General features: G+C 54.4%; 2 protein-coding genes across 9 annotated transcripts in view; both read left to right on the forward strand.

The window, feature by feature from the left end:
- Nucleotides 1–198: 198 nt before the first annotated feature.
- NOL12 (nucleolar protein 12) lies at nucleotides 199–4,899 on the forward strand. 2 transcript variants are annotated; one of them, XM_082352705.1, is made up of 6 exons: nucleotides 199–357; nucleotides 1,890–1,995; nucleotides 2,282–2,330; nucleotides 2,865–3,007; nucleotides 3,964–4,061; nucleotides 4,469–4,899. In XM_082352705.1, exons 1-6 carry the CDS (start codon nucleotides 275–277, stop codon nucleotides 4,632–4,634), a joined length of 645 nt encoding a protein of 214 aa, XP_082208831.1. In that variant the 5' UTR covers nucleotides 199–274; the 3' UTR covers nucleotides 4,635–4,899. The 2 variants fall into 2 exon arrangements, with proteins under 2 accessions (XP_082208831.1, XP_082208832.1); XM_082352706.1 differs by lacking the exon at nucleotides 199–357 and adding an exon at nucleotides 1,107–1,788.
- Nucleotides 4,900–5,033: 134 nt separating this feature from the next.
- Nucleotides 5,034–27,539, forward strand: part of TRIOBP (TRIO and F-actin binding protein) — a 65,447-nt gene continuing 42,941 nt past the window's right edge. For 2 of the 7 annotated variants that reach the window (XM_082352692.1, XM_082352693.1), the window contains exons 1-5: nucleotides 5,034–12,833; nucleotides 13,325–14,567; nucleotides 19,651–19,790; nucleotides 21,291–21,480; nucleotides 22,941–23,109. In XM_082352692.1, the coding sequence (XP_082208818.1) occupies nucleotides 14,289–14,567; nucleotides 19,651–19,790; nucleotides 21,291–21,480; nucleotides 22,941–23,109 (778 nt within the window). In that variant the 5' untranslated portion in view covers nucleotides 5,034–12,833; nucleotides 13,325–14,288. Of the gene's footprint in view, nucleotides 12,834–13,176; nucleotides 14,568–19,650; nucleotides 19,791–21,290; nucleotides 21,481–22,940; nucleotides 23,110–27,539 lie in introns of those variants that run through there. The other 5 variants (XM_082352689.1, XM_082352690.1, XM_082352687.1 and 2 more) reach the window with 5 other exon arrangements.

Below are 27,539 nucleotides of genomic sequence, written 5' to 3' on the forward strand. Positions count from 1 at the left end.
AGGCGCTGGGACCTCTGGGTCTCGCTCTCACCGTTGTTAGTCTAAGAGAGGGACTGGGGCTGGGAGTCGCGGCGGTGGGTTGGGGAGGGGCAGGAATCTTGCCTGTTACAGACAGAAGAGAGGGACGGGGAGACGGGCTGGGCGGCCCCTTTAAAAGGCGGGGCCTGGCGAGCGGAACTGCGGGGCGTCTCTGAGGGGCACTTCCGGGAGGCTGGAAGCGCTACACCCGGAAGTGTCAGGTGAGAGGGAGCCGCACCGCCGAGGCCTCACCGCTATGGGCCGCAACAAGAAGAAGAAGCGAGATGGCGACGGCCGGCGGCCGCGGCTCATTTTGAGCTTCGACGAGGAGAAGCGGCGGTGAGTGTCAAGAGTGGACCGTATCCTCTTCGGGCCGCCGGGCAAGGCTAAGGCCAGCTCCGCTGGCACACGCTCACGCGGAGGGCCCTTCCGGTCCCGCCCTCTGGGCGTGGTGCGAAGCTCCCGCGGAAGGAAGCGGGCGCTCTGGGCCCCCAGCCCAGAGGAATGGAATCGTCCACCCCGCCCTTACTTCTCTTTTCGGCTCCCCAACCCGGCCGGCGCTGCTGTACGCGCCGCCCGAGAGCGGGGAGCTCGGGTCTCCGAGCGGTGGCTTCGACCTCCCTAGCCCAGCCCGGCGGCCCCGCACACAGCAGACTCAGCTGTTTTTGATGACCGATGAGTGAATAAAACGAGTGGCTTAAATTCATTTATTCACCGGGCGATTACTAAGCTTCTTCGGGGTGTGCGCGCCAGGCCTCGGGATCCCTGAGTCAGACCCCTAAGCCTTAGCGTCCGGCCCATCACATGTCCCCCACTCAGAGTGCCACTTGGGCATATGGTAGTGGGTCAGCGAAAAGCCTAGCGTTGGGCCGCGGAACAGATGGGAATGGTGCAGCAGGCTCTAGAGAGATGAGAGGGGCTGAGATCAGATAGGGGGAGGGAGGGAAATGCTGAAGCATCATCAAGAAACTCAGGATGGGACTTCCCTGGTGGCGCAGTGGTTAAGAATCCGCCTGCCAATGCAGAGGACATGGGTTCGAGCCCTGGTCCGGGAAGATCCCACATGCCGCGGAGCAACTAAGCCCGTGAGCCACAACCACTGAGCCTGCGCTCTGGAGCCCGCGAGCCACAACTACTGAGCCTGCGTGCCACAACTACTGAAGCCCATGCGCCTAGAGCCCGTGCTGCGCAACAAGAGAAGCCACTGCAATGAGAAGCCCACGCACCGCAACGAAGAGTAGCCCCCACTCGCCGCAACTAGAGAAAGCCCGCGCGCAGCAACGAAGACCCAATGCAGTCAAAAATAACAAACAAATAAAAAAAACTCAGGGTGGCATCAACACAACTTACAGATGAGTCCAGGGGCGGGGTCCTGGGCAAATGGGGGGTTGGTCCAATGGAAAGTTCGTGGAGGTTTGGGTGAGGGTGGCCTTGAAAGCCCCACTAGAAGTGGCTTAATTCACTGAGTAATGGAGTTTGCCAGAGAAGAAGGGACCCTCACCTGTTCTAGGTTCAAAGGTCCTCAGCCTGTGCCCACCACCTGGCCCTGTTGCTGGCAGCTGAGAGCCCTGGAGGGTAGTGAGTGGAGAGAGGCAGCATCTCCCTCTCTTTCCCTAACCTTACACTCTCTGTGATCTTGGGCAAGTAACCTTGCCTCTCTGTGCCTCAGTGTCTTCCATCTGTAAAATGGGGATGGGTACCTACTATGCAGGTTGCTGTGAGGATTACATGAGTTAACATGTACATTTTTGGAATGGTGCTTGGCACATGGTGAGTGCAGTATTAGGTGTTTTTTGTTTTTTGTTTTCTCTTTCTGGAGCAAGCCCTTCTTTCCTTGTATCCTGACTTTCTTTCTTGCCTCTCTGCTGTAGGGAGTACCTGACAGGCTTCCACAAGCGGAAGGTGGAGCGGAAGAAGGCAGCCATTGAGGAGATCAAGAAGCGGCTCAAGCAGGAGCAGAAGAAGCTCCGGGAGGAGGTGCAGAGGGAGAGGGCGGGAGGGTGTCTCTGACTCCCAGGGGACTTGCAGCCTCGATGGCCCGAAAAGGGACACCTGCAGGGATGAGGGGAGGTGTGGGCAGGCCTGAGGAGCAGTTTATACAGATAGAGACGCCGTGGGCCCAGGTCTGGGGAAGGTTTAAGGTGAGATCTCCTGGTCTTTCTCTTCAAGCCATGGTCTTACTCACCCTGGAGGTGAGCAGTGCCTCTGCCTGAGGTTGAGCTGAGAGGCCATACTCACCATGTTCCCTTCCCTTTGGTTTCAGCGCCACCAGGAATACTTGAAGATGCTGGCAGAGAGAGAGGAGGCGCTGGGTAAGCCCATCCTTGGCCTGTCCTGGAGCATAGCCAACAGGCTGAGTTTGTTTATTCCTTGGTGGGTGGGAGCGGAGGGGTGTGAGGGCTGCACGGAAGCTGACGTCCCTTGCTTTAGGGCTCTTGGTGGTGACCTGGCAGCCAGGGGTGGTCCTCAGCTGTCTCTGAATGTCTGGATCAGAGACCAGGAGGAGGTCCAAACCTCTTGGTAAACCGATCGTGAGCAGAAAGGCCAGCTTCTGAGGCCTGGAGGGACTGGGGGTGGAGGGGTAGGGGAAGCAGCAGCTCCTGGTGTGGCCCCAGCTTCGTCCTGGGGGGGACCAGGGGGTCTGAGGTGTCCTTGGAGCATGAAGGGAAGAGTTGGGGGTCATTTACAGCATTTGCAGGCCACTCTCTGGAGCTGGGGACTTCCTGGATGCCCTCCGATAGAGCAGGGGGGCCACTGCACTCCAGGGCTGGGGGCAGGGGGCGGTGGCTGGAGCCTGCTTACTTGTGCCCTGGGGCTGAGGCCTGGCTCTGTGCCCACCTGCACAGAGGAGGCGGACGAACTGGACCGGCTGGTGACAGCAAAGACAGAGCCGGTGCAGTACGACCACCTCAACCACACGGTCACCGTGACCACCATCAGCAACCTGGACTTCTCAGCGGCCCGGCTGCTCGGACTGCCCCCGCCTGAGGTGGGTCTCCCTCGCAGCCCCAGGGAAGAAGGGACACAGGGGCAGCCTGGCTGGCCAGGGGGTCACTAAGTGCGGGTGCATGTCATGGGATTCCAGTGTGAGGGCCTCTTTCCTCTGGGGCACCCTCCAGGGCCTGGACAAAAGCCCCGAGCCTGGGGCTTCAGAGGCCGGCTCCACCACTAGTGGCTGTGGGAACCTGGGCAGGTCTCTCTGCCTTGTCTGCTTCCCTTCACCACTACCTTGGGGTCACTGACGATAGCAGCTGCCTCGTGGGGTTGCTGTGGAGGATAAAAGTGGTCGATCCACTAGAAGCACTTGAGAGAGCAGTGATCACTCCCACTGCACGGTATGTCTCTGTGCCCTGACCTGTGGGGTGTGAGTCATAACAAGTTCCAACCAGCATTTTTTTTTTTTAAAGAAAAGGAACACAATATCGTTGAAAATATCAGAAAGCATCACAGCAAGTGCTGCCTTATGAAACGTTTGTTTCAGTTAAACTTGTGTTTGGGTCGCCTAGGGGTTTATATGCGTGTGCACGTACAGTCACCAAGTAAACCACATCCCCGAGCATGGGTTACGGTGTCCTTGAGTTCGAGGGCCACTGCTTTATCACATCCTTTCTGAGCTCACACTCACCTTGCATTTGGTGCTCTTTCTTCTGTAAGGTCTGATGCAAAGACCAGTCTCGTCCCCATCTTAGAGTTTGTTCATTTGTGAGTGTTTGAGTGTGTTCACTGTAGGCTGTGGCGGTGGAGGACTTTGGAATCCAGCTCTGCCCGTGTCATCCCTGCTTTAGGGCACACGTGGCCTTTCCGCCCACGGCCTTCTGTGAGCCCCGACCCCGGTGAGGGAGGCGGCAGGTCATGCGCCCGCGCGACAGAGCCGCAACTGCTCAGGGTGCCCAGGCCCCCCGATCCAGCGCTCCCTGTGACGGTCCTTGTCCTGCGCTTCTTTAGCAAGGGCCCGGGCCCAGGTCTGAGGAGGACGCGTCATCCGTGGAGAAGCCGACCAGAGCCTTACCCAGGAAGTCCAGAGACCCTCTGCTGTCCCAGCGGTGAGCCCTGGCCTGTCCTCCCCTGTGGGCCTGCTGCTATGGCTGGCGTTGTGAGGGCGGCCTGTGGTGGGTGGTGTGGGGCCCATGTGGGGCCCTGGGCAGCGCTCTGCTCTGCTTGTCAAGTGGTCCTCGGCCTCCCTCACTGCCCCCCACCTCCAACCCCTGAGAATGTCTGACCCTGGGTACCCTTAGTGCCTGGGGTAAGGGCCTTTCTTGCCGTGAGCTGAGGAGCTGGCAGGCCCTCTGGGGACAGAGCATGCTGCCTTTGGAATGGCGTCCATGGCCTGTCCTGACTTCCCCTCCATGAGCTGGGCTGTCAGTCCCCCCCCTGCCCAAACTTCCACCCGCACCCTGTTCCCCAGGGTAGACTGAGGCCCGAGCCTCACCAGCCTTCCGCCCTCCCACAGGATCTCCTCTCTCACGGCCTCGCTGCACGCGCACAAGCGCAGGAAGGTCAAGAGGAAACATCCCAGCCGGGCCCAGAACTCCACCAAGAAGCCCCCAAGCGCCACTCGTACCAGTAAGACCCAGCGCCGCCGGCTGACAGGCCAAGCCCGGCACAGCGGGGAGTGAGCCCTGAGACCCAGGCCGTGCCCCAGCCTTGGCTGCAAGGACCTGTCCTGTCCCAGCTTGGCTGTCCCGTAAGCCAGCCTGCACCCAGGCGCTGACTCTCCGGCCCAAACTTGGGAGGCCAGCACCTCTCCGGCCTGGGGCTTGGACTCCAGCCAACGCAGGCGGCTGAGAGCTGGCCTCCGCCAGGGGGAGCCTCCAGGGCCACGTTTGGGGCATCTTCCCAAATGTATACCCCACCGAACCTTGATTACATTTGTCAAAGTAAGCGCACGTGTGGTCGGTTTGTCCCTGGCCCCGATGCCACGCGCCGAGGGCAGGCGTTTGTGGTGGAGGGAGCTGCTGGGGTGTGGGTCATCCTCACTGTCCAGCAGTCCTCCCTGTGGGCACGAAACGGTAGCGCTAGGTCCGGGCCCCCAACCCGGGTGAAGGCCAGCGCCACCACTGGTAGATGCCAGGGTCTCCCTGCTGCTCTGGAACCTGGGCCGGTGGGTGAGCAGGGCTGGGCTCTGCCTTTTCCTGGCTGGGACTTTTTGCCTCTTCCTTCTCCTTGGCCTTGTTGGCCTCCTTAGCTGACATTGAAGGGGTGGAGACGGGGCAGTCCCGGAGTATTCCTCCCCCCCACCAAACTTGGGCAGCTTCCCCAGGCTTCCAGCAGCTCCCAGACAGAGCTCAACAAAGAAGGAACGATTAGTCCCTTGTAAAGAAAATACATCTCCACTCGCCTGAAAGCCTGGCCCTTTCAGAGCAGGCCCCTCACGAGGCCGGCTGGTGCTCGGTGAGGCCTGCTGCTTTTTCACATTCTTTCAGGGAGACCTTCAGGTGCGGCTTCAGAGCCGATGGAAACCAGCCTGTTAGTGACCCACGTCACTCACACTCCCCGCGCTTCTCCTGACCGAGCTGGGCTGGTGGCAGAATCCAGGTCCAGCTGCGTCAGGTGGATGCGATGCCGGTGAGGACAGCCGGAGCATCTGTTCTGGAGACTGTCAGACCCCACTTGCGCTGACTGGTTCCTGTGACTCTGGGCCAGGGCACAGGAATTTCAGGTTGCGCCCTGATTAGTGGAGCTGTGTCGGGCCCTGACACTAGGACTGCAAAGGCGAGACACATGAGCTCTAGGCCCCTGTGCAGCTGATGGACTAGTAAGTGTGTGTGAGGGGAGCGCAGGTTCTGCTCAGCCCTGGGGCGTGGGGGGGGCTCCTGGAGGAGGGGAGCAGGGATCGGGGGTCCGCAGAGCCAGGCTTCCCCTCCACTCACCCCGTGGAGGGACTCCCAGGAGCAGCCCTGGCCCGGCACTGGGCAGGCGTTCTCCCCTGTCACCATCAACCCACCGTCTGGTGCTGGCTGGTGCGGGTCTGAAGGCCACACCTGGCCGTGGGAACGCGAAGCTCAGGGCTTGTGGCTGGGAGGCCCGGTGACCTGGCTTCTTGGCTCCTTCCTGCTCTCCCTGCTGCCTTCCTGTTGTCCTCCCCGTGCTTGGGGTGGGGCGACTTGCCCCGTTTGGCTGCCTCTATCCAGGGCAGAGGGCAGGGCTTGTACAAGCCGTCCAGGTGGTTCTGGTACTTGACCCGGAGTAGTGAGTCTCTCCCTCACAGCCCCTTGTGATCAGGAGCAGAGATGAGCCTGGGGGATTCGCACACACAGCCGGGCTGGGGTTTGAGTCCTGGCTCAGCCGCTGGCCCACTGTGTGAGCTCCTCACTGCTGACTTCACTGGGACTGTTTCTCCACGTGTGAGATGTCATAAGACACCTATCTCGCAGGCCTGCCTGGAGGCTGAAGGGAGACCACGTGCATGAACCGCTTCCCACGGCTCCTGACTTTCCCAGGCGTGCCTTCCGTGTGTGCGCGGCTGCCGCTGAGACACCGTACCGGGCTCTCTTCTCCGTTCCCAATGGCATAGGATGTTTTACAACTTACACCTACATTTGTAATGTTTACTAGTATTAAGTTCTCATCCACTCTCTCCCACGTGTGCCCTCGGAAACCAGCAGACCAAGGAGATTGAATCATGGTAATTTTTGCCAATCCTAAAATTGAAAGTGATAGAGTCAGAACTCTCTGGAGAACTTGTCTTTTCTCTCCACGTTCTACCTGGATTCTTCCTGTTGCTCCCCATCCTGTGGGCCCTGTGGTTTGGGACCTCTAGGAGCTTAATCAGGAAAGATTAGATTTAGCTACATATAATATGAAACAAGAATTTAAAATAACTGGCTTATGTAAGAGAGGAATTCTCAGGTTAACAAAAATGGAAGTTAGCTAGTCTGGAGTGGAGATGGCAGGCTTTTAGCTTTTTGTTTTGTGCCATTTTCTTTTTTTTTTTTTTTTTAGTTAATTAATTAATTTATTTATTTATTTTTGGCTGTGTTGGGTCTTCGTTTCTGTGCGAGGGCTTTCTCCAGTTGCAGCGAGCGGGGGCCACTCTTCATCGCGGTGCGCGGGCCTCTCACTGTCGCGGCCTCTCCTGTTGCGGAGCACAGGCTCCAGACGTGCAGGCTCAGTAGTTGTGGCTCACGGGCTTAGTTGCTCCGCGGCATGTGGGATCTTCCCAGACCAGGGCTCGAACCCGTGTCCCCTGCATTGGCAGGCAGATTCTTAACCACTGCACCACCAGGGAAGCCCTTGTGCCATTTTCAATACATGGGTTCCACCTCGTGGTCCAAGATGGCTGCCTGAGCTTCAGCCATCATATCTGCCTCTCAGCTGCAGGAAGGAGGAAGGGATGAAGGTCAGGGCCCTCCTTTTAGGAACACTTGATGCTTGTGCTATTAGGCAGGTGGCAAAGGCTTAGGGCAGGAGGAAGAGGGAGCTCCTAGTTGCAGGGAAGGCTGGGGTCCGTGGTCTGTTCTGGAGAACCGTGTACCCACTAAGAATTGGGGATTGCGTTACTAATGGGAGAATTGGCATTGGGGTGCAAGCAGCAGATTCTCACACAGGAGCCAAATACGTAAAGGGCTGTCCAGAGGGGATCCAACTGTGGAACTAAAGCCACAGCAGACGCTCATCCAGATGTTCCTGTTACCGCACTGAACTTCCCAGATGGGTCAGGCCTGTGCTAGTAAAAGAAGGAGCAATGGCCATGGTTACTGGGAGCCAGGCCTCAGCTCAGTAGAGGAAAGAACTCTCCTAGTAGGATCCGTTTTGGGGTGGCCTGATTCTCCCCCGGGGGCTGAGGTGAGCAGGCCGGGTGGAGCTGCCCGCCAGCATCTGAAACTGAGGAGGAGAAGGATCTGATGTTAAGCCTCAGCTTCCTTCCTCTCCAAAATCCCCTTGACCTTGATGTTCCCTAGGCTTGAGCTGTTGCTTTCCCTTTAGCTGTGTGGAGGGCTCTGGGGAGGGGTTTCCAATTCATCCTGAGCTTGGAGGGCTCACTGCCTGCTCTTTTGTGAGCAGGTCCATCTTAGAAAAGCCCTCCTGGGACTTTGTTGGTGGTGCAGTGGTGGTTAGGACTCCGTGCTCCCAATGCAGGAGGCCCGGTTCAATCCCTGGTCGGGGAACTAGATCCTGAACGCTGCAACAAAACTAAAAGATCCCACTTGCTGCAACAAAGACCCGGCGCAGCCAAATAATTATTAAAGAAAAAGAAAAGCCGTCCTGTTCTGAGCAAACATCTGCCTCCTCCAGATGCCAGAGAAGCCCTTTAGGTGTTTGCACTCTGCCCTCTGCCTTTCTCAGTCTCCTCGGCTCTGAGCTGCCTCCTCTGGGAAGCCTTCCTTGACACCTGGCAATCAGTCATTTCTCCATCTGGGCTCCTGGGATACTTTGCGTTTCTTTCTTTTAAACACTGAACATATTATAACCTGGTTACCTCTTTCCCCCCAGCCAGGCCCTGAGCTTTCTGAATGGGAAGTTGTGTCAGTCATTTCTGTGTTTCTGCTCTTGAAACAGGACCTGAATCACTGTAGGTTTTTGGCCAGTCCTGGCTGGATTACACTGGACCCATTCCCCCTCCTCACAGGTGTTTCCATGCAACCCTTGAAATAATCTTTTTGAGATTTTCTTGGCCCTAGTGCCATGCTTTCCTGTCTGCAAGTTTCCGAATCTAGTTTTTTCTCCTCATCGCCACAACCATCTCCCATGGGCCCTTGCTGAAACCTTCCCTGTCCGGTGAGCTTTGCCCTTTCCCTTCCCCCTTAGTCACCATGATTGGCAAATAACCAAAAGAAGGAGGATGGAAAACAAATTTATAAAGTACCTCCAATGTGCCAGTGATGACATTAACTCAACAACAGCACTGTGAAGTGGGTACTAGCTGCATTCGACAGTTGAGAAAACTGAGTCTCAGGTTAAGTTACATCAAAAGTTACCCCGTTATAGATAATAAGACATGACCCTCACATCTCATGAGGGAGACAGACACATGGAGATCACCCTGGAGGTCGGTTCAATAAAGTATAGGCCCAGGGGGGCACAGAACAGAGAGGAGGTGACATTGAAAGGAGTCTTGGAAGATGGCTTGGCCAGGTGGATGGGAGAGGGAATGGGCAGGCAGAGAGCCCTTGGTGAGCAAAGGTGGGGGAGGGGTGGTCAGAGGAGAGGAGAAAGCTGCAGAGGCCGGCAGGGACCAGACCCTTAAGGGCCTCAGATACTGAGCTAAGGATCTGGACCCTTATCTTGGGGCAGCGGGAGCCTCGGATGCAGGAGTGGGGGTTGAGCCTGGGGAGAGTCAGAGTCAGGGATTCATTTGAGAGAAATCTCCCTGGTGGCAGTGTCAGGGTGCATCAGGGAGACTAGAAGCTCCAAGACCCTCCAGCAATAATCCAGGGGAGAGGTGGGCAGACCCTCCTCTCATGCAGGCAGCACTTGCTCTCTCACCAAGTGTTTACTGAGCACCGGTAGGGAAGTGCTTAGTAAAGCACCAGTATTAGGTGCTTAGCACTGGGGATACACTGGTGAGTGAGACAGGGTGGTCTGTGCCCTCCAGGGATTTACATTCCCTGAGCTGTTTCTATAGGGACAGAGAGGAGGAGAGATAATAACATTTATTGAGCACTCACTGTATACCAGTCACTCTTTATCTGGTTTAACTCACTGAGTTCTCACCATAACCCCACAGGGTAGGTAATTCCATTAAGCCCATTTTGCAGGTGAGGCACATTGAGATGCCCCCCAACCCTACGCTGATGTCCTCCAGGACACTGTTTTAGCTGAGTTCTAACTGATCACTGTCTCTTAGTTGGAGCTGGGATTTAAGCTGAGGGTCATCTCTAGCTGGGCACATGTACATTTCCAGGGAAGGATCAAGAAGGTAGATATACCCAAGCCATGGGTCCTTCCGCAAAGAAATAAGTCACACCCTAGATACCTATGTTAACACTGCTGGACTAGCTGAACAAACCCAAAGAAACGGGAGACGGAGATCCAGGATCTTACCTCCAGGGGGCGCCACTCACATGGTCGACAATGTGAAAGACACCCCAGGAACAGCGGGAGTCTTGCACAGGATCCTGGCAGAGTGAGCCCTCACTTAAGGCTGGGGAAGCCAGGGAGGGCTTCCTGGAGGGGGTGGGCATTTAAGCCATCACTAAAGGATGAAAATCTGATTTACCATTTCAGAGACACTGCATAAAAAAGTCCTGAGGATTAGTTTGGTTTGACTCACACAATGTTTAAAAACAATTTGACTTAGCCATATTTAAAATTTTTTGAGGTTTTATATAAAAGTTCAGATTTCCAGCTTCTCCAGCTTCTGCAGGCTTTGGATCACCACTTTACAGGGTAGGTAGCTTTGGGCTGGAGCCAGCCCTGATGACTGCTTTAGAGACTCATACCTTCCAGCCCCTGCTCCACTGGGTCACAGCCCCCTGCATCTCTACCTTGCCTGCCCAGACCATGTGACACTCCAACAGGCCTGTGAGCCCAGAAGCCTGGGATGACCCTTCCCGCTTGATCAGGGAGGAAACTGAGGCTCAGGGGGGTAGAGTGGGATTAGAACTGTCACTTATTGTTCTGCTTTCCCAAATCTCTGAAGAGGTATGTCTGCGCCGAGGGGAAGGGCGTGAGCCAAGGGGTGGAGGTGAGCAGGCACAAACTCTTCAGGGAGCAGAAAGGGGAATGGGAGGCTGGGGCTAAATGGTGACAAGTGGTGACGCTGCCCTGCCTGCCACCATTATGCCCTGAGCCATCCCGCAGAACTCAAGAGTGTGTTTTCAGACCAGGCACTGTCATTGAGGGGCTGGGTGGCTTTGGGCAACTTGCTTGAGTCTTGAGTTTCCCATCTATACAATGGGGTTGTAGCTGCCCTTCCCATCACAGGGATGAAAGTACCACTGTCCCCCCCAGGAGGGGGCTTCCTCCAACAGACCCCTTCACTCATCTCAACACACCCTTGGCTCACCGGCCCCCTTCAGGACCCTGGCTGCTGCCCAACCCCAATCCCCCCACCCCAACTGTTTTCCCTGCCCTGGAGGAATGCAGCCAGGCGGCTCCAGAGCTGCGGAGAGCACTCAGGACAGCCCACCAATCCTGCCCACTGACTCTCCCCCTCACCTCCTTATTCTTTCCCCTCAGCCTGAAATGCTTTTCCCAGGACCTGCAGGCTCACTGCCACGTCTTCTCCAGGTTTTTGCTCAAAGGTCGCCATCTCAGAGAGGCCATCGCTGACCACCTTATTTATTTATTTTTTAATGTTTAACATTTTCTAAATATTTATTTTTGGCTTTTTGTAACGTTAAATAAATAGAGCCATTGGAATTGTTTTATTGACTAAATATATATGTGTATATATATGAGATCCAGCTGTAAATACTTCCTGACCACCTTATTTAAAAAGTAATGCTCTCCCCACACCAGCCACTTCCAACCCCCCGACCCTTTCATTTTTCTCCTTAGCACCTATCACCAGCCGACATACTCCATATATTGCTTCTTTATCTTGTTTGGGATCTGTTTGTCTCCACTAGAATGTAAGTGCCACAAAAATAGGAGGTTTGCTCGTTTGTTCACTGATGTGTCTTCAGCACACACAACGGACAAAGTAGGGGCTCTGTAAGTATTGAATGAATTGAAGTGTCAGGAGTGCCACGCTGAGTTGGTTCCAGATTTTACTGGTTGGTGGGGGCTAGAGAGCTGGGGCCATACCCTGAGTTTCAAACTCAAACCAAGCACCCACCCACCCCCTGGCTCAGAGAGGTCAAGTAACTTTCTCAAGATCCCACGGCCTCACTACAAGTGCTAGAGCCTCCCTGCTCCCTGTTTTGCTTATAGTAATTGGGACTGAGCAGAAAGATCATTATCCTTGTTATGAAGGTGTGCTTTCACCCACTCCGTCCTGTGCCAGGATGACCTGTTCAGGGGTCTGTCTCTCCCCCTGGTCAGTGGGTTTCCCCTCTCAGAAGGAGCCACGTTTTATTCATGTTAGCATATCCCTGGTGCCCAGCACAGGCCTGGCATGTACCAGGTACCTGTGAATGTCTGAGTGAACTAGTGAATGAAGATGCTCTGTATTGGCCAGTGGAGTCCAGACACACCAGGGTTTTAGTCTTGGCTCTGCCACTTACTAGCTGGGTGACACTGGCGAATTAGTTAATTTCTCTGATCCTAGTTGCTGTGAAATGAGGATGTTGGTACTTAATCCTTCAGGTTACTACATCGTCATAGATGTAAAGATTTTGGAATAGAAGCCGGCACATAGTGCAGAATGTTAGCTTAGAAAAGAAGGCATATTTTTTAAAAAGGTGGAGCTTTGCATTTTGTGAGTGAGCTCCACATCAGTGGAAGTGTGCAAATGGATGTGCAAATGGTCGAAAACCCCTGGGCATTTCATTTCATCCTCACAGGTACTACTGCCACCTCTCCATTTTACAGATAAGAAAATTGAGACGCAGAGCCAAAGCCAGCCTAGGAGACTGTGGCGGGAACGAACCGAAGGGAAAGAGATTAAAAAGAGCCAGAACCGCCAGTGCCAGCCCTCTCAAGAACCTCCTGGGAACCCTGCCACTGCTGCTCTGGCTAAGCGTGCAGCGGGTCTGGCACTCGGAGGCATCTGGGCGCCGCCCGCCTCCGCCCCGCCCCTTGCCCTCGGGTTGTCCAATCCCAAGATCTTCATGTAAATGAAGCACCTAGAAAGAGCCTATGCGAGAGCGGCAGGGGCGTGGTCTTCGTCCACCTCCCAGGCAACGTTCTGATTCATTGTTAAAATAGAAAGGCTGTGACCCCTGGCACCCAACCCCAGCACCCCCTTGTGTGTGGAAACCCGAGCCGAGGTTAGTACCGCGAGCGGAAAGGTTGAGAGGGAGGAAAGGCTAGTGAGAAAAGGTAGAGGGGTGAGGGACACGGCGAGGGACTAACTAGCTGGATGGAGAGAGGTCCAGGGGTCCATTCCCCGGGTGGGGCATGCATGTCCGCTGAAGGTTTTTCATTGTTATATCCACACCTAAAGTGCATTTTAGAGAAGGATTCTGCCAATTGGTTGGGGGGGGGGGGGAAGCGGGAGCAGTGAGGGGCATGTGTATAAGAGCACCCCACACCCGCCCGCAGGGGATTAAGCTGCTTTCTCAGTCTGAGGCGTTGCTCCTTTATGTGGCGGGATTGGGAAGGAACCGCCCAGGCTGGGCAGGACGGATGCCTACCCTCTGCACTACTGGGAGCAGGGAACGACGCAGGGAGATAACAGCTCGGGAAGAATTGGAGACCCCGGGGCCACTGAAGGGCCAGTGGTGCCCCCAACCTCCACCGTGCCCTGCCACTTCCCCAGGTCTGACGGTGAAGGAGCCAGGAATCTTCTCCCTGGTTGCCCCAGGGGAGGATGTGAAATTCCCCAGCTCTCCCCCAAGATTGGCAACTAAGGCCAGATCCCCTGCGACGCTTTGGAGGAAACTCGACAGGTATGAGCAGATGACCTGGGGGCACAGTAAGGTGCATGTGTGTTTGGGGATATGGATTCCTCTCACCCCACCCCGCTTGCTGGGGTGAGGAGAGCATCTTCAAGTCACTCTTCTGACGGGGCTCCCCCCCCCCCTCACCAGGGCATGGGGTTGGAGCCCTCAGGGGCGCCCAGAGGAAGAGCCCTGTGCTCATCACAACACCAGGGGTTCTCTTTGGCTGAGCTCTGCCAGACTTGCAGTGTGACCTTAGGTTGTTCACTTTCATCCATGATTTTGTCCTCAATTCCAAAAATACCTGGCTGGCCACTTGCCTCACTCTCAGGGTTTCCCAAGGGACCTGTATGAGTTGGCAGTGTGATCCAGTGTCCCTCACGCCCACCTCTGAGAGGGTGGGGAGGCACAAAGACTGGGTTTGAATCCAGTTCAGCCACTGGGAGTTTGAACAAGTTATGGAATCTCTGTGAGACTTAGCTGCCTCATCTGAAATTGGCATTAATTTTATCTACAATGCAGGATAACTGTAAGGCAAGGGCACTCAAACTTTGGGGTGCATTGGAATCGCCTAGGAGACATGTATAAAATGCACTGTATAAATGCCTTGTATAAGTGCCTCACCTCCAGAGATTCTGGCTGGGTGGATCAGGGAAGGAACTGGGAATATGCATTTTATGAGCAACTCAAACTGAGTCTAATGCAGGGTGCTCAAAATACACTTTGGGCAACACTGCAGTAATGACTAGAAATCACATGTCAAATGTTTGGCCGAGTGCCTGGTGCTTAGGAGGTGCTTAATGAGTGTTTGTTGAGTGAATAAGTGAACAGGTGAAAGAATTGATGGATAACCTCATTTCCTTGGTCCTTGGCTATCTGGGGGCAAGCTGGGGCTGGAGTCCTGGTGGGCTGCCAGCCAGTCAGCTGGTCTTTGCCTCCCCCCACCCCCAATTCTTCCCAGGCCCCACCATTGGATTGCAGGAGCTGCCCTGGCCTGATTCAACTGATATGGAGGGGGTGGCTGGGAATGCCCCCTGTGAACACTTTGAAGCTAATGTGCTTGCCCAGAGATGCTGTCAAAACTGCTTCCACCCTGAGGAGGCCCACAGAGCAAGGCATCAGGTGGGCAGGCTTTCCTGAGTGGTGGTTTGGGACAGGGGAGTCTGTGATGGGGATGCCTGGCAGGACCACTAACTTGCAGCTGAACTCAGACACTGACCTTCCTTGTGGTCAGAGCCTCAGTTTTCCCAGTCTGTACAATGAGGTGGTGGGACCATGCTAACGCTTCCCAAATGCCAGTTATTCTCCTCCTGCTCTTATGATTTTTTTGCCAAGCCTCATATAACCTATTACTTACCGTACTGTCCATTAAATCAATACGCATTTTTTCACTTATATTAAAACAAAACTTTACATCACCACCACAAATAGAAAACTAGAATCATATTCTTTATATAGAAGGTTCAAAGGAAAGAATAAAAAAGGAAAAAAACAACAACCCAGAAATGTCACTGAATTCTAACTAGAGAGTGTTGTCAGCTAAAGGTTCTGAGCCTGAGCCCTGCTGTCTCTCTGTTAAAAAGGGAGATTGGTAGGTGTTAGCCATTAAAGATACCCCACATCCACTGGAGGCTTTCTCCTTGAAGGTACTGAAGGAGTGAAAGGGGAGGCATTTTCTCACTTTGTGATGGATGAGGTTTCAGGCTAAGCCCTGGTCCAAGTAAACCCAGAGCTATGAGAAGCACGGGACTGTGAATCTCCAAGGGCGCTGCAGCCTTGACCGCCTAATGGCTCTGTCATTCTCAGTGGGACTTGAGGCTCCTCTTGAGCCTGGCAGCCATCTCCATGCAGGCATTAGGCTCTAAGAGGTGACCATTATAAGGGAGTTGCTGTTCAGCTTTGGAGCCAAAGCAGACCAGAGTTCCAGTCCTAGGTTTGCCATTTACCCGCTGTGTGACCTTGGGTCATTGACTGCTCTGGTTTCACTCTCCTAATGGGTAAAGTGGGGCAACAAGTCTTCTCACCCAGGGCATCTGGCCCTGCTTAGCCCAAGTCACATGTGGCTAATTCGATACCCATTCGTTTCCTTTCTTCCTCCTTCCCGACCAGAAAAATAAACCTGGGAGATTCTTTTCTACCCGTCCTGATACCTCTAAAAACAGCTCCCCTACCCTCGCCCCCAAGTTCAGGGAGCAGTTGCCTGAAATCCCTGTGAGTCCATCTCCCATGCAAATGACCTTCTCCCGATGGGTGGGGAGATGGCAAGCATGGAACAGGAGGAGAAACTTGGATTCAGACAGGTCTGAGTTCTAGTCTCAGTCCCACCACTTCCCAGCTGAGACCTTGGGCCAGCTCATGTGTTCACATATATTGAATAGGTGCTTAAAATGTGCCAGGCATTAGGCTAGATATTGGGGAAACAGTGACAAATAGAACAGACACAGTTCCTGGTTCATGGGCTTGTAGTCTAGCAAGAGAAATGGAGACTAAGAAAGTAATTATGCAAATAATTTTTGAATCATGGTTGTGATAAATGTTGTAAAGGAACAGCAAGTGGCATGAGGGTAAATGATAGGGCATTCGGGGACTGTTTCTCCAAGGAAATGATACTTTAGCTGCTTGGTAAGGGCTATAAGGGTGTCGCCAGTGAAGTTGGGGTAAGAGGAGAGGAAGGGAACAGTAAGTGCAAAGCCCCTGAGGCAGAAAGGAGGAGGCACACTGGAGGGTGGAGAGAAGCCAAGGATGGAGAATGGGGTGGGGGCTGGGTCTCACCGGCCTTGTGGGGACTTGTGCACATGCTGAGAACCTTGGACTTTTTCCTGAGAGGCATGGGGAGCCGCTAAAGATTTTAAACAGGGGAGTGATGTGATCAGATTTGCATTTTCAAAAGTCACTCTGACTGCAGGACAGAGAATGGACAGCAGGGAGTGAGAGTGAACAAGGTGACCAATGAGGAAAAAGTGTAATTACTCATATCAGAGGTGACAGAGACTTTTTTTTTAATTAACTAATTTTATTTTGGCTGCACTGGGTCTTCATTGTGGCACGCGGGCTTCTTTAGTTGTGGTGTGCGGGCTTAGTTGCGGTATGTGGGATTTTAGTTCCCCAACCAGGGATTGAACCCGGGCCCCCTGCATTGGGAGCGTGGAGTCTTAACCACTGGACCACCAGGGAAGTCCCTGATGCTGGAGATTTTGAGATGGAGACAAATGGACACATTTCAGAACTAACTGAATAGGAGAATCTAAAGGATTTGGTAACTGAGTAATGTGGAGAGGCTGGAACATGGCTGACTGCTGTGTTATTTTCTGAGGCAGGGTTCTTGGAATGGGAGGCCCGTTTAGAATTGTTTGGGGTGGTGAGTGGGAGGTGCCTGGGGGACACACTGGAGATGAGAGGAGTTTACTTAATATGAGGCACTCAGGAGCCAGACCTCTGCAGGAGATAGAGGCTTTCAAGTTATCAGGACCTGGCGCTGATGAAAGTCCTGCTCATGGATGAGCAGTTTCAAACACGTAGAGTCACAAAATCTGTGTGTTAAAAAAGCATCCCCCACCCAGATCCTTAATTACACTCCAGCACAAACTCATCCCTGAGGGGCCTGATAAAGGTCTCACCTGGGGCTAGAGCCAGTTCTGACATCTTCACCTATATTAGAAAATGCAAGGACTTCCCTGGTGGCGCAGTGGTTAAGAATCCGCCTGCCAATGCAGGGCACATGGGTTCGAGCCCTGGTCCGGGAAGATCCCACATGCCGTGGAGCAACTAAGCCCGTGAGCCACAACTACTGAGCCCATGTGCCACAACTACTGAAGCCTGCGCGCCTAGAGCCCACGCTCCACAAGAGAAGCCACCGCAATGAGAAGCCTGCTCATTGCATTGAAGAGTAGCCCCTGCTCACTGAAACTAGAGAAAGCCCGCGCACAGCAACGAAGACCCAATGCAGCCAAAAATAAATAAATAAATAAATTTATTTAAAAAAAAAAAAAAAAAAGAAAGAAAGAAAATGCAGAAAGGGCCCCAGGTCACAGAGCAAACCTTTCCCAGAAGCTTGCTCCAGCTCCCCTATGATCCTGGGCTCTGGATGCATCTCTGCTCTGCTCTCAGCTGAGTCTCCCAGGCTGAGAGGTGTGAGGAGGGCTTATCCCTGGAAATCACACAGCCTTGACCAGGTCATGGCCAGGTTCTGGATGGAGGGTCCTGGAGGGGGAGGGTCTTGCTGTATGCCAGGTCCCACACATTCCTTTTCAATGCATCTATTCTTAAGTGTATTTAACATTTATTGATTTAACACTAATAAAATTCTATTGAATGTTTTTACATTATTTATTATATTTAAGATGTACAGATGTTCTAAGCCCTTTCACTCATATTAACTCATTTAATTCTCATAACACCCCTAGGGAGTGGGTCCATTAATCACCTCTGTTTTGTAGATGAGAAAACCAGGCTCAGAGAGGGAAGTCACTGGGCTGAGGTCACCCAGCTGGGAAGTGGAGGCACCAGGATTGGGCCTGATGACTGTCTGAGGCCAGAGCCCGTGCTGACCCGCCAGACAGGAAATCAGAGCTGGGGATTAGTTGCTGGGCCTACTCGTGTGGATGGTGGGTAGTGACGGGGGCTGGAGGTGAAAGCAGGGAGGAGGTACCACGACAGGCTGGGGCTCCTGCTGGGCCCAGCTGGGCTGGGACCCCTTGATGATGCCCAGAGTGCCGCTCCCTCCTCATTCATGCGGCAAGGTCCCCAGGGTAGCCAAGGCGCCAGGCCGGGCTGCAGATCTGACACCTCCCGCTATGCAGCGCTGATCAGAATCTGGCTCCTGGGCAGGGGGCGAAACTGAATCCAGACGGGCCTTCCTTCTCTGGCTTGGATGGCGCGGCAGACACCCCAGCCCCACTCCTTGGCACTGCCCAGGTCCCAGAGTGGCGGCCTTCTTGGAACCTGGAGACTCTGTGCCCACCCCAGGGCTGCAGCCAGGCTGTGGCCTCCGCCCCGGTTCTGGGCTCCAAGGTCCCCAGGGAGCCCGTGCCCAGGCCCCCGCCCGGTCCTGCTCTCAGGTGAGCCGTAAGGATCGGGTTCCTGCGGTTTCATGTCCTGCATTGTTCTTGGCTGGGCCCCGGCTTATGAAACAGTAATGAGGGGCCCCTGCTCCCGCAGCTGGCCCCTCTAAGGTTTCCACTGCCTCGGCTGCCGCCGCCTCAGCCCAGAGTCGGGGCCTGGGAGGGCAGCAGCGTGGGGGCCTGAGTTGGAGCCCCCCGGGGACGAGGGTGCTGACAGCCGCCAGCCGCCACTGCCGGAGCCCGCCGCCCAGGTAATCCGAGAGGAGGCGGGGTGCAGGGTGCTGTGGCCGCTGTCCCCCTCACTGGGGGAGGGCCCTGCCACCCTGGGAGGTGGGGAGGAATGGGGGGGCCTTCCCAGAGGTGAGCAGCTGTTCCCCCCGGTGAGCCCAGCACCAGCCTTCGCAGGTGTGGCCCTGCTCAGGGCAGGAGGGAGAGAGAAACCCTCAGTCAGCTCAGGGGCCCTGCCCCCAACCCCTGGAGCCTTGACCTTCCAGCCCTGGAGCCCCGTGGCCCTCCTTTAGGAGCGCACATCTCTCCTTTTCTCCAAGGTCTTCCTTCCCATCTCCTCCTCCCTCAGACTACCTCTTCCTGCCTCAGACATTTTCCTTCATTCTCCGGGCTAGCTTAATCCTCCCTCTCTCTCCTCATCCTTGTGTTCTGGCGGCGACAGAAGACCCTTTTGGATCCTTGTGTGCACTTCACATCCTCAGGCACATACTCATACATATGTGCCGACACACACACGTGCTTGCTTGTGTACACAAGTCAGGTGGGTACGCTGATGCGTGTGTTTATAAACACATATAAATAAACGTACACGCACTTATGCAAACAGACGCATCAGCGTACCCACCGGGCACGCATACACATGCGTGCACATGCGCATACTTGCACACACGCAGGAATTTATACGAACACATACCTGTAGACATGTGCGCATGCACATACCCTGTGCCTCTGCCAGCCCCCAGCTTGGGTCCCAAGGAGCACTTCCAGTCTGATGGACAGCTCTCCCTGAGAAGTGGAGATCCCAGGAGGAGCTGTCTGGAGACTCTTCCACACCGCCTGGTGGGGGGAGGGGCTGCACAGGGGGAGGGGAGCCCCCACGTGGGCGGCGAGCTGCCTCCTCTCCAACTCTGTCTCAGGAGCCCGGGAGCCCTCCAAGTGCTGAGGCGCCCTACTGCGACCTGCCCCGCCGCCCGGCCGCCCCTGAGGACCCGCTCCGTGCCTCGACCTCCAACTGCCAGTCTGTGGTGGGTTCAGGCCTTGGGCCAGGGCCTGAGAGGTGGGTAGAACCCTGGGGCCTGAGGAGGGGTTCCCGGGGTTGGATGCCCTCACCCATCCCACCCCACACCCCTTCATGATGGCAGCCTCCGTCTGTGATGGCTGCTGGCGTGGGTCACGTGGTCAGTCCACTCGGCCTGGGTACAGGCAGCAGTGGGCATGTTCCATGGGCCCTAGCTCAAGGGATGGAGCAGCCGTGCACCCACCCTGCAGTGGGCATGGCCCACAGCCCACTCACATTTCCTGGTTCCCTTTGCACAGCTTTAAGAGATTAAACAGTCTCAGCACCCAGGGGCACTTTTTATCACCCACCTACCTGACCATGCACTGCCCCTAGGCTCTGGAATTGCCTCCACCCCGGGGCCTGAGTTGGACCGAAGTCCCTCTTTGGGGCCATGGTGCCTTGGGAGGGCATGGCTGAGGGTCTAGAAACCTGGGTTCCAGCTTCAGCTCCTTCCCTGATGGGCTGTGGGACCTAGGGCAAGTTATTCCCTCTTTTTATACCTCAGTTTCCCTGTTTAAAAAAGAAGAGGGATTGAATCAAATCAGCATTGTTTTGCGAACATGTGTTCCTCATAGGTAGGCATTATTTAAAAAAAAAACAAAAAACAGCTCTGCCATCAAATATGTTTCAGAAAGTCTGGTATAAACAAATTTGAATATCTTTTTTGCAGGACTTGTCAGAGCTTTTAGTTTGCTAGCATGCACTGTGCTTTTGGGTGGGGAAGGTAGAAGAGTGTAATATGTCTCAAACTTATTTGACCACAGACCTCTTTTAAGGGTCATCACTCATTTCTGTCTCGTAGGCCAATTTGTGGGTCACTTTTTTTTTTTTTTTTGAATTTTAGAATTTTATTTTTTATACAGTAGGTTCTTATTAGTTATCCATTTTATACATATTAGTGTATATATGTCAATCCCAATCTCCCAGTTCATCACACCTCCCCACCACTTTCCCCCCTTGTTGTCCATGGTGGGTCACTTTTTGGGGATACTGCCAGCTCTAACCTACTGGCTTCTTTAAAGCAGGGCTTTCTCTACAGCTCCCTCCCTTGGCATCCAGACCAGTGGCCCTGTCACTGCCCCTGGAGCCCTGCTCCCTCTCAAAGCCCACTGTTAGCCCAGCATGATTCTGTCTTAGTCTTACCAAGCTTGGGGTCCTCTCTCCTGCTCTAGTAACATGGTGGGGGCTGAGGCCACAGCCCTGGTTCACAGTGCATCTCTGCCTTTTCCTAGCTCTGTGACCTTGGCCAGTCCCTTGACCTCTCTGAGCCTCAGTTTCTTCATCTGTAAAATGGGAATCTTTACACTCACTTCGAAGGGAGGCTGTTGGAGCTAAACGAGGCAGCCCACGTGAAGGGCAGAGCACAGGCAGCCCTCGGTGTTAGCTCCCTCCTCCACTCAAAAGTGAGGTGCGTGTGCACCTGGGTGGTGGTGGGGTGTTACTCCTTAATTCCCATCACTTTGAGGGAAAAAGTCATGGATCTGTCTCCTCTCCCAGGGGCCCATCAGCAGGGCTCCCTGCAGAGGGCCTCACAGCCACCCCCAGGAGCCAGGAACCCGAGGCAGCACCCTACCTGGAGGGCCTGGCCTCCTCCCTGTGCGGCAGCTTCAACGAGAGCCCTGACTCTGGCACCAGCTCCAGCCCTGACTGCGAAGCCCCTGATGATACCAGCGACTCGTCCTCCGTGGTGAGAGGGGGGCGGGAGGCCAGGGCAAGAGCAGGTGTCTGCCCCTCCTGGGCCAGCCCTGGGGTCCCATGCAAACCTCCAGATGGGGCTGAGCCTCTCACAAAAGGGAACGGAGCCGAGGTCCTCTGGAGCCTTAGCCAGCATGTTGGGCCGCCCCAGACCATGCACCTGGGAGGGGCCGGGGGCTCTGCAGGGCCAGCCCAGGGGGCTGAGGGTCTGGCTATGAAAAGATGGAGGCAGGTGTTTCAGTTGACAGGGAGCTCCCCGTGAATCATCAACGGGCTCCGGCTGCCAAAAACTCTCAGTTCACGGAGGGCCGGGATGTTGGGTGTGGTATCCAGATCAAGAGTGGGACTGGACCTAGGCCCTGCCCTGGTCACACACTGCTTAGCCCCATGACCAGCCCTGGCATAGATCTCCGAGGGTCAGAGGAAAGGGAGCAGGCTGTGGGGCCTGGCAAGGGCAGGGGGCTATTTAGCCAGGAGAAGAGGAGACTCAGGGGAACTTCTTGGGACATTCGACCCTCAAAAGGTTGTCCCGGGACAGAAGAGGCAGGCTATCCAGGAGACCCCAGGGGGAAGTGATAAGACTCAGAATAAAACAACCCAGCCCTGCAGGCATTGGCTCAGGAAGGCTCACCACCCCGCTCTGAGGTGGAGAGTTTTATGTCCCTGTTTTGGGGCAAGAAATCTGAGGCTCAAAGAAGGGAAGTGACTTACTTGAGGCCACACATCTGGGAAGTGGTGGGGCTAGACTTCGGGGGGTTTTTTTGTTATTATAAATTTATTTATTTTTGGCTGCATTCGGTCTTTGTTGCTGCGCGCGGGCTTTCTCTAGTTTTGGTGAACGGGGGCTACTCTTCAATGTGGTGCGCGGGCTTCTCATTGCTGTGGCTTCTCTTGTTGCGGAGCACGGGCTCTAGGCGCGTGGGCTTCAGTAGTTGTGGCATGCGGGCTCAGTTGTCGTGGTGCACGGGCTTAGTTGCTCCGCAGCATGTGGGATCTTCCCAGACCAGGGCTCGAACCCGTGTCCCTTGCATTGGCAGGAGGATTCTTAACCACCGTGCCACCAGGAAAGCCCCTGGGGCTAGACTTTGAACGCACCTACTTCTCTCTGGATCCTGGGGGTGTCTCTGGGGCAGGGGCCGCTATTCGAAGGCCCTCCTACCACACAGAGTCTGACTACCCTGGGTTCAAGTCCCCTCCCATATAAACCATTTCCCAGCTGTGTGACTTTGGGCAAGTTCTTAGCACCAAGGGGCATACCTACTGCACAGGGTTGATTGAACATTCACTGAGTTAACACCTTCAAAGAGCCCAGCACAGTCCTGACCATACAGCAGGTGCTCTTGCAATGTCAATTCCCTTCCCTTCCATCTACCTGTCTCATGCTGGGAGTGCAGGCCCTGGGCTCTCTCTCCTTGCTCTCCAAACAGGCTTTCTCCTCCCCTTCCCTGGCAGGACTGGGACACTGTTGAGAGGCAAGAGGAGGCCCCCAGTGGGGACAAGTTCACCGTGATGATCCCACGGAAGCCACAGGAGGGGCCAAGGGCTGACAGCGCCCGAAGGGCTCCTCCTCTCCTCACCCGGTCCCCTGTAGGAGGAGACACTGCAGGCCAGAGAAAGGAAGGTGAGTACCTTCTGCCAGGCCAGGTTGGTCCCTGTGACCACAAGTGTGGTGATGGCCAGGGGCCTGGGAACCAGAAAACCATTTCTCTGGCCGCGTGGGCCCCTGGATACATCTTACTTTGACAGCTTGAGTCTCAATAACAGTAACAATCCCCATATAATTATGGAGCAGACAATGTGCCATGCAATCTGCTTTAAATACATCATCTTGCAACTGGTGGGTCAGGGTCTTCAGGTTGCAAGTGATGGAAACTGGCCGAGTAAAAGTCTAGAGGAATGCCTTCGGGCATGGCTGGATCCAGGTATGCAAATGGCATCAGAAATCTGGTCTCTGCTCTTCTTTCTTCTGTGTTGGCTTCATTCTCAGATCCTCCCCTGATGGTGGCAGGATGAGTAGCAGCGGTATCAGGCTGTATCCTACCTAATTTTCAACTCCCACAGTAAGCGGGCACAGTCTTCCCTATAGATATAGCTAAAGTCCCAGGAAGGGTTTTCTCCCTGGGACCCAGCATGAGTCATGTGCCCAACCTGGAGATCAGGGATGGGATCAACCCCCTGTGCAAACTTCATGGTCTGAGAGTGGGAGATAGGAGATGGCCCAAAGGAAATCAAGGAGGTGTTGTTTCCAGAGAAAGGCAGAAGGCTGCTGGTCAGGCCAAGCCCACAGATGCCCATGACACTGGTCAGCGTCTCGCTGGTATGTGAACCCAGGATGCTGGACCCCCAGAGTTTGGGCCCTCCATCACTACTGCACTGCGTTGCCTCCTGGTCTGTGTCTTCAGCATCATCAGGATTTGGAGATGTGGGGCGGGGCATCCATGTCCTAACCCCAGGAGGCAGTCTTGGCTTCCTACGGCTCCTGTAGCATTCAATCATCAAACACGTGAGCACTAACCATGTGTAAGCCCTGATGCTAGACACCTTGGGCGTTCAGGAGGAGACAGACACGGTCCCTGCCCCGAAAAGCTCATCATCTAGTAAAGCAAACAGATGGGTGATGACAAACAGCAGCTCAGGACAGAGGAAGGGCAGAAACAGCTGTGCGGGGTTGTGAGAAGGGCTGGGGGTGAGGGTCAGGGTGGGGCTGGGGTCTGGGGAGAAAGAGCTTCATTCCAGCCAAGGAAGGACTCAGAGGAACACCTTTTGGACGTGGCACTGTAGCTGAGGAAACAGCTGGGTAAAGGCATGGAGGTGTGAAAAGGGAGTATCCTGGTACGCACAGCTTTAGCAGAGATGGTGGTATATAGCTGGGCCAGACCACGCGGGGCCTCAAGAATCTAGCCAAGGAGTCTGGACTTTTCTTTTGTAAGTAGCAGGGAGCCACAGAAGGTTTTTGCGAAGGGGAGCGATGTAATTGGTCCTGTGCCTTAAGAATTTCACTAGGGCAAAGTGTGAAGGATGAATTGAAGCAGGGCGAGGCAGAGGAGACTTTTGCAGTTTAAGAGACTATTGCAGCCACTGTAGTGATAACTGGTTTAGGCATGAATCACCGGCTGATGCTAAATTCCTGGGTGAAGGGTTGTCGGGGAACAGTATATTCACACGGTCTCAGAGTATCGCCCCTCAGATTACATATCGATTACAGAGGGAAAAGGCACCCTTAGGATGGGAAGATCTGGCAGACACCACCTTAACCAAGTGGCTGCTCAGCCTCCCAGCATGGGGCAAACTGGCCAGGTGCCCCCCCATGTGTTGCACGGCGGAGGACATGGCATCTTTTCCAAGTCCAAGAGAGTGGGAACTGATTTTTGGACAATTAGACAGGAGGCTGTGAGAGCAAGTGGCCGGTGGACAGGGAGGGCCTCTCTGGGGAGGCGACATTGTAGCTGAGATCTAAGTTCAGAAACAGAAGGAAGAGCCAGTGCAGAGCCTTAAGGAGTGGGCAGAGGTGGCAGGTTCGAGGAGAGAAGAAAGATGGGGTGATAGGAGCATATGGAGTGTAGGAGAAGGGGGTGGAGAGGAGGCCGGTGTTGGGGGCCACCAGCAACCTGACCCTCCCTCCCAACCTGTTCCTCCTCCAATCTGTTCTATGTCACCACCCATCCGGAGGCTCAGGTCCCAAATCTCGTGTTATCCTGATTCCTCTTTCCTCACCCTTTATATCCAATCAGCAGCAATTCTGGTCAGCACCTCCAAAACACACCCCAAATATGTCTCCTTTTTGCCATCTTTACCACTGCTCCCCGACCAAACCAGGAGTTATTGCCACGGCGCCTTCAGATCTCCTGTTTCTGCCAGGCCCCTTTAGTCCATTCTGCCCCCAGCAGCTGAGCCATCCTTTAAAAACATTCATCAGATCTTGTCAGCACCCCAGCCTCCACTGCCTTGCCCTATCAGGCCCTGGGGAGAGTGTGTATGGGAAGAAGTGCCTCCCCAGTGTGAATGGCCTGAGAGGTGGTGGGATTTTGTACTAAATCCCTGCTTTCTTGCTCTTAAACGCAAGGGCCGTGGGGTGGGGGGACCCTCACTATGTGACCTGCTTGATCAAAGGCAGTCACCACTGTCCGCCTGGCGGCAGGTTCCCAAATTGCAGCAGGAGGCCAAGGCCTGGGGGGAATTAGCCAAGTCCAAGATGTTGGGAATGCCTTGACATCCCTCTCGGGGCACCTCTCAGTTTGCAGACACACTCTGTGGGGCAGGCTGTGCCGAGCCTGGCTAGCTGAGGGACAAAACACAGATGCCCTAGAACATCTGCATAGCCTGCCCTGTGTGCTCACTAAGGGGGCTGCAGGAATGAAGTCAGATCCTGGGTGGGCCAGGCTCCAAGAGATGCTTGTGATGGGTGGGAAAGGGAAGAAACTGGGGCTGGGGGTGCTGACCCAGCTGTGAGCCACTGGGAGTGGTGGTAAACGCCATCTCAGCCAGTGCACATGCTCAGAGGGTGGGAAGACTCCAGGACGAGGCGCAACTCAGAGCTGGAAAGTGGTGGCACAATATTATTGCTCACTCATGATGTGCTAGGCACTTTCCTAAGCCCAGTAGACACAGTAGTAAACAAGAAGGTGAGGCCCCTACCGAGGAAAGGCAGAGCCCTGCCAGCCATGGGAAATGCCTGGATTTTATTCCAAGTGCAGATGGGAGCCCCTGAAGTTTTTGCATTTTTTAAAATCTTTTAGAAGAGTTGCAAGGATAGTACAGAGAGTTTCCATTATACCCCTTACCCGGGTTTTCCCAGTGTTGACATCTTACATAACCATAGCCCAATTATCAAAATTAAGAAATTAACACTGGTAACAATACTACTAACTAAACTACAGACTTTCTTTGGATTCACCGTTTTTCCACAAATGTCCCTTTTATGTTGCAGGATCCAATCCAGGATCCCACATTGCGTTTAGTTACCATGCCTTTCAATTTTCTCCCATCTGTGACAGCTTTTCATCTCTCCTTGTAAGCAGGGGTGATCTAGCTAGATTTGCTTTTGGAAAGGATCTCCCTGGATGGGTGATAACCTTGGGCCCAGAGTGCACATTGTTGGGGGGCTATTGCAACCATCCAGGTGAGAAAAGAGAGTGGCTGAGAGCGGGGAGGTGGGAAGAGGTGGATGAGAGGAGCGTGCAGATTTGGAACGTCGTGGGGCATCAGACCATCAGGCAACCACAAGGCAAAGTTTTTTTTTGGCCGAATCGCCGGCTTGCGGGATCCTAGATCCCGGTCTCGGCAGTGAAAGCGCCTGAGTCCCAACCCCTGGACCGCCAGGGAATTCCCAACAGCGCAAATTTTAAGTGCTGCTCTGTGTGTGGTTCCAGTTCCTTGATGGGTGCTGGAAACTCAGACTTCAGTGACACCAGCTCAGAGAGTTTGGAGGAGGCAGAGGTTTCAAAGTGTGAGAAGAGGGTTTCCTTTTTTTTTTGGCCGCGTTGCGTGGCTTGTGGGATCTCAGTTCCCCCACCAGGGACTGAGCCCTGGGCCAAGGCAGTGAAAGTGCAGAATCCCAACCACTAGGCCACCAGGCAACTCCCCAGAGAAGAGGGACTCTTAAGTGCGGCCTTTAATGAAGGCAGTCGTGGCTCCTTCAAGACAAGGCCACAATACCCGTTACTTCTGTCCTGAAGTACCAGCCCAGGGACACGCACACAGCTGGTGGCCACCACATGCTTGGTGACCAAGGGACTGAGAGGGGTGTAGGGTGACACCATGATCATGGCGGCCCCTTCATGGGGATGGGAGTTGTGAGGGGGTCACTGATTAGCGAAGTTACATGAATCCCTTAGATCAGGGCTTCTTAAACTGTAACGTGCATGCAAATCACCTGGGAATCTTATTAAAATGTGATTCTGATGCAGTGCACCCAGGGTGCACCTGAGATTCTGCATTTCTTAGCAAAACCCCGGGTGAGGCCAATGCTGCCGGTTCACAAAAGGAACTTTTTAGAGCAATCACACAAGTCTCACTGGAAGAGAGGGGGGAATTCCTCGGAATCCAGTTGCA

The sequence above is a fragment of the Balaenoptera borealis genome (genome assembly GCF_965194805.1).
Source record: "Balaenoptera borealis genome assembly, chromosome: 13".
NCBI lineage: Eukaryota > Metazoa > Chordata > Mammalia > Artiodactyla > Balaenopteridae > Balaenoptera > Balaenoptera borealis.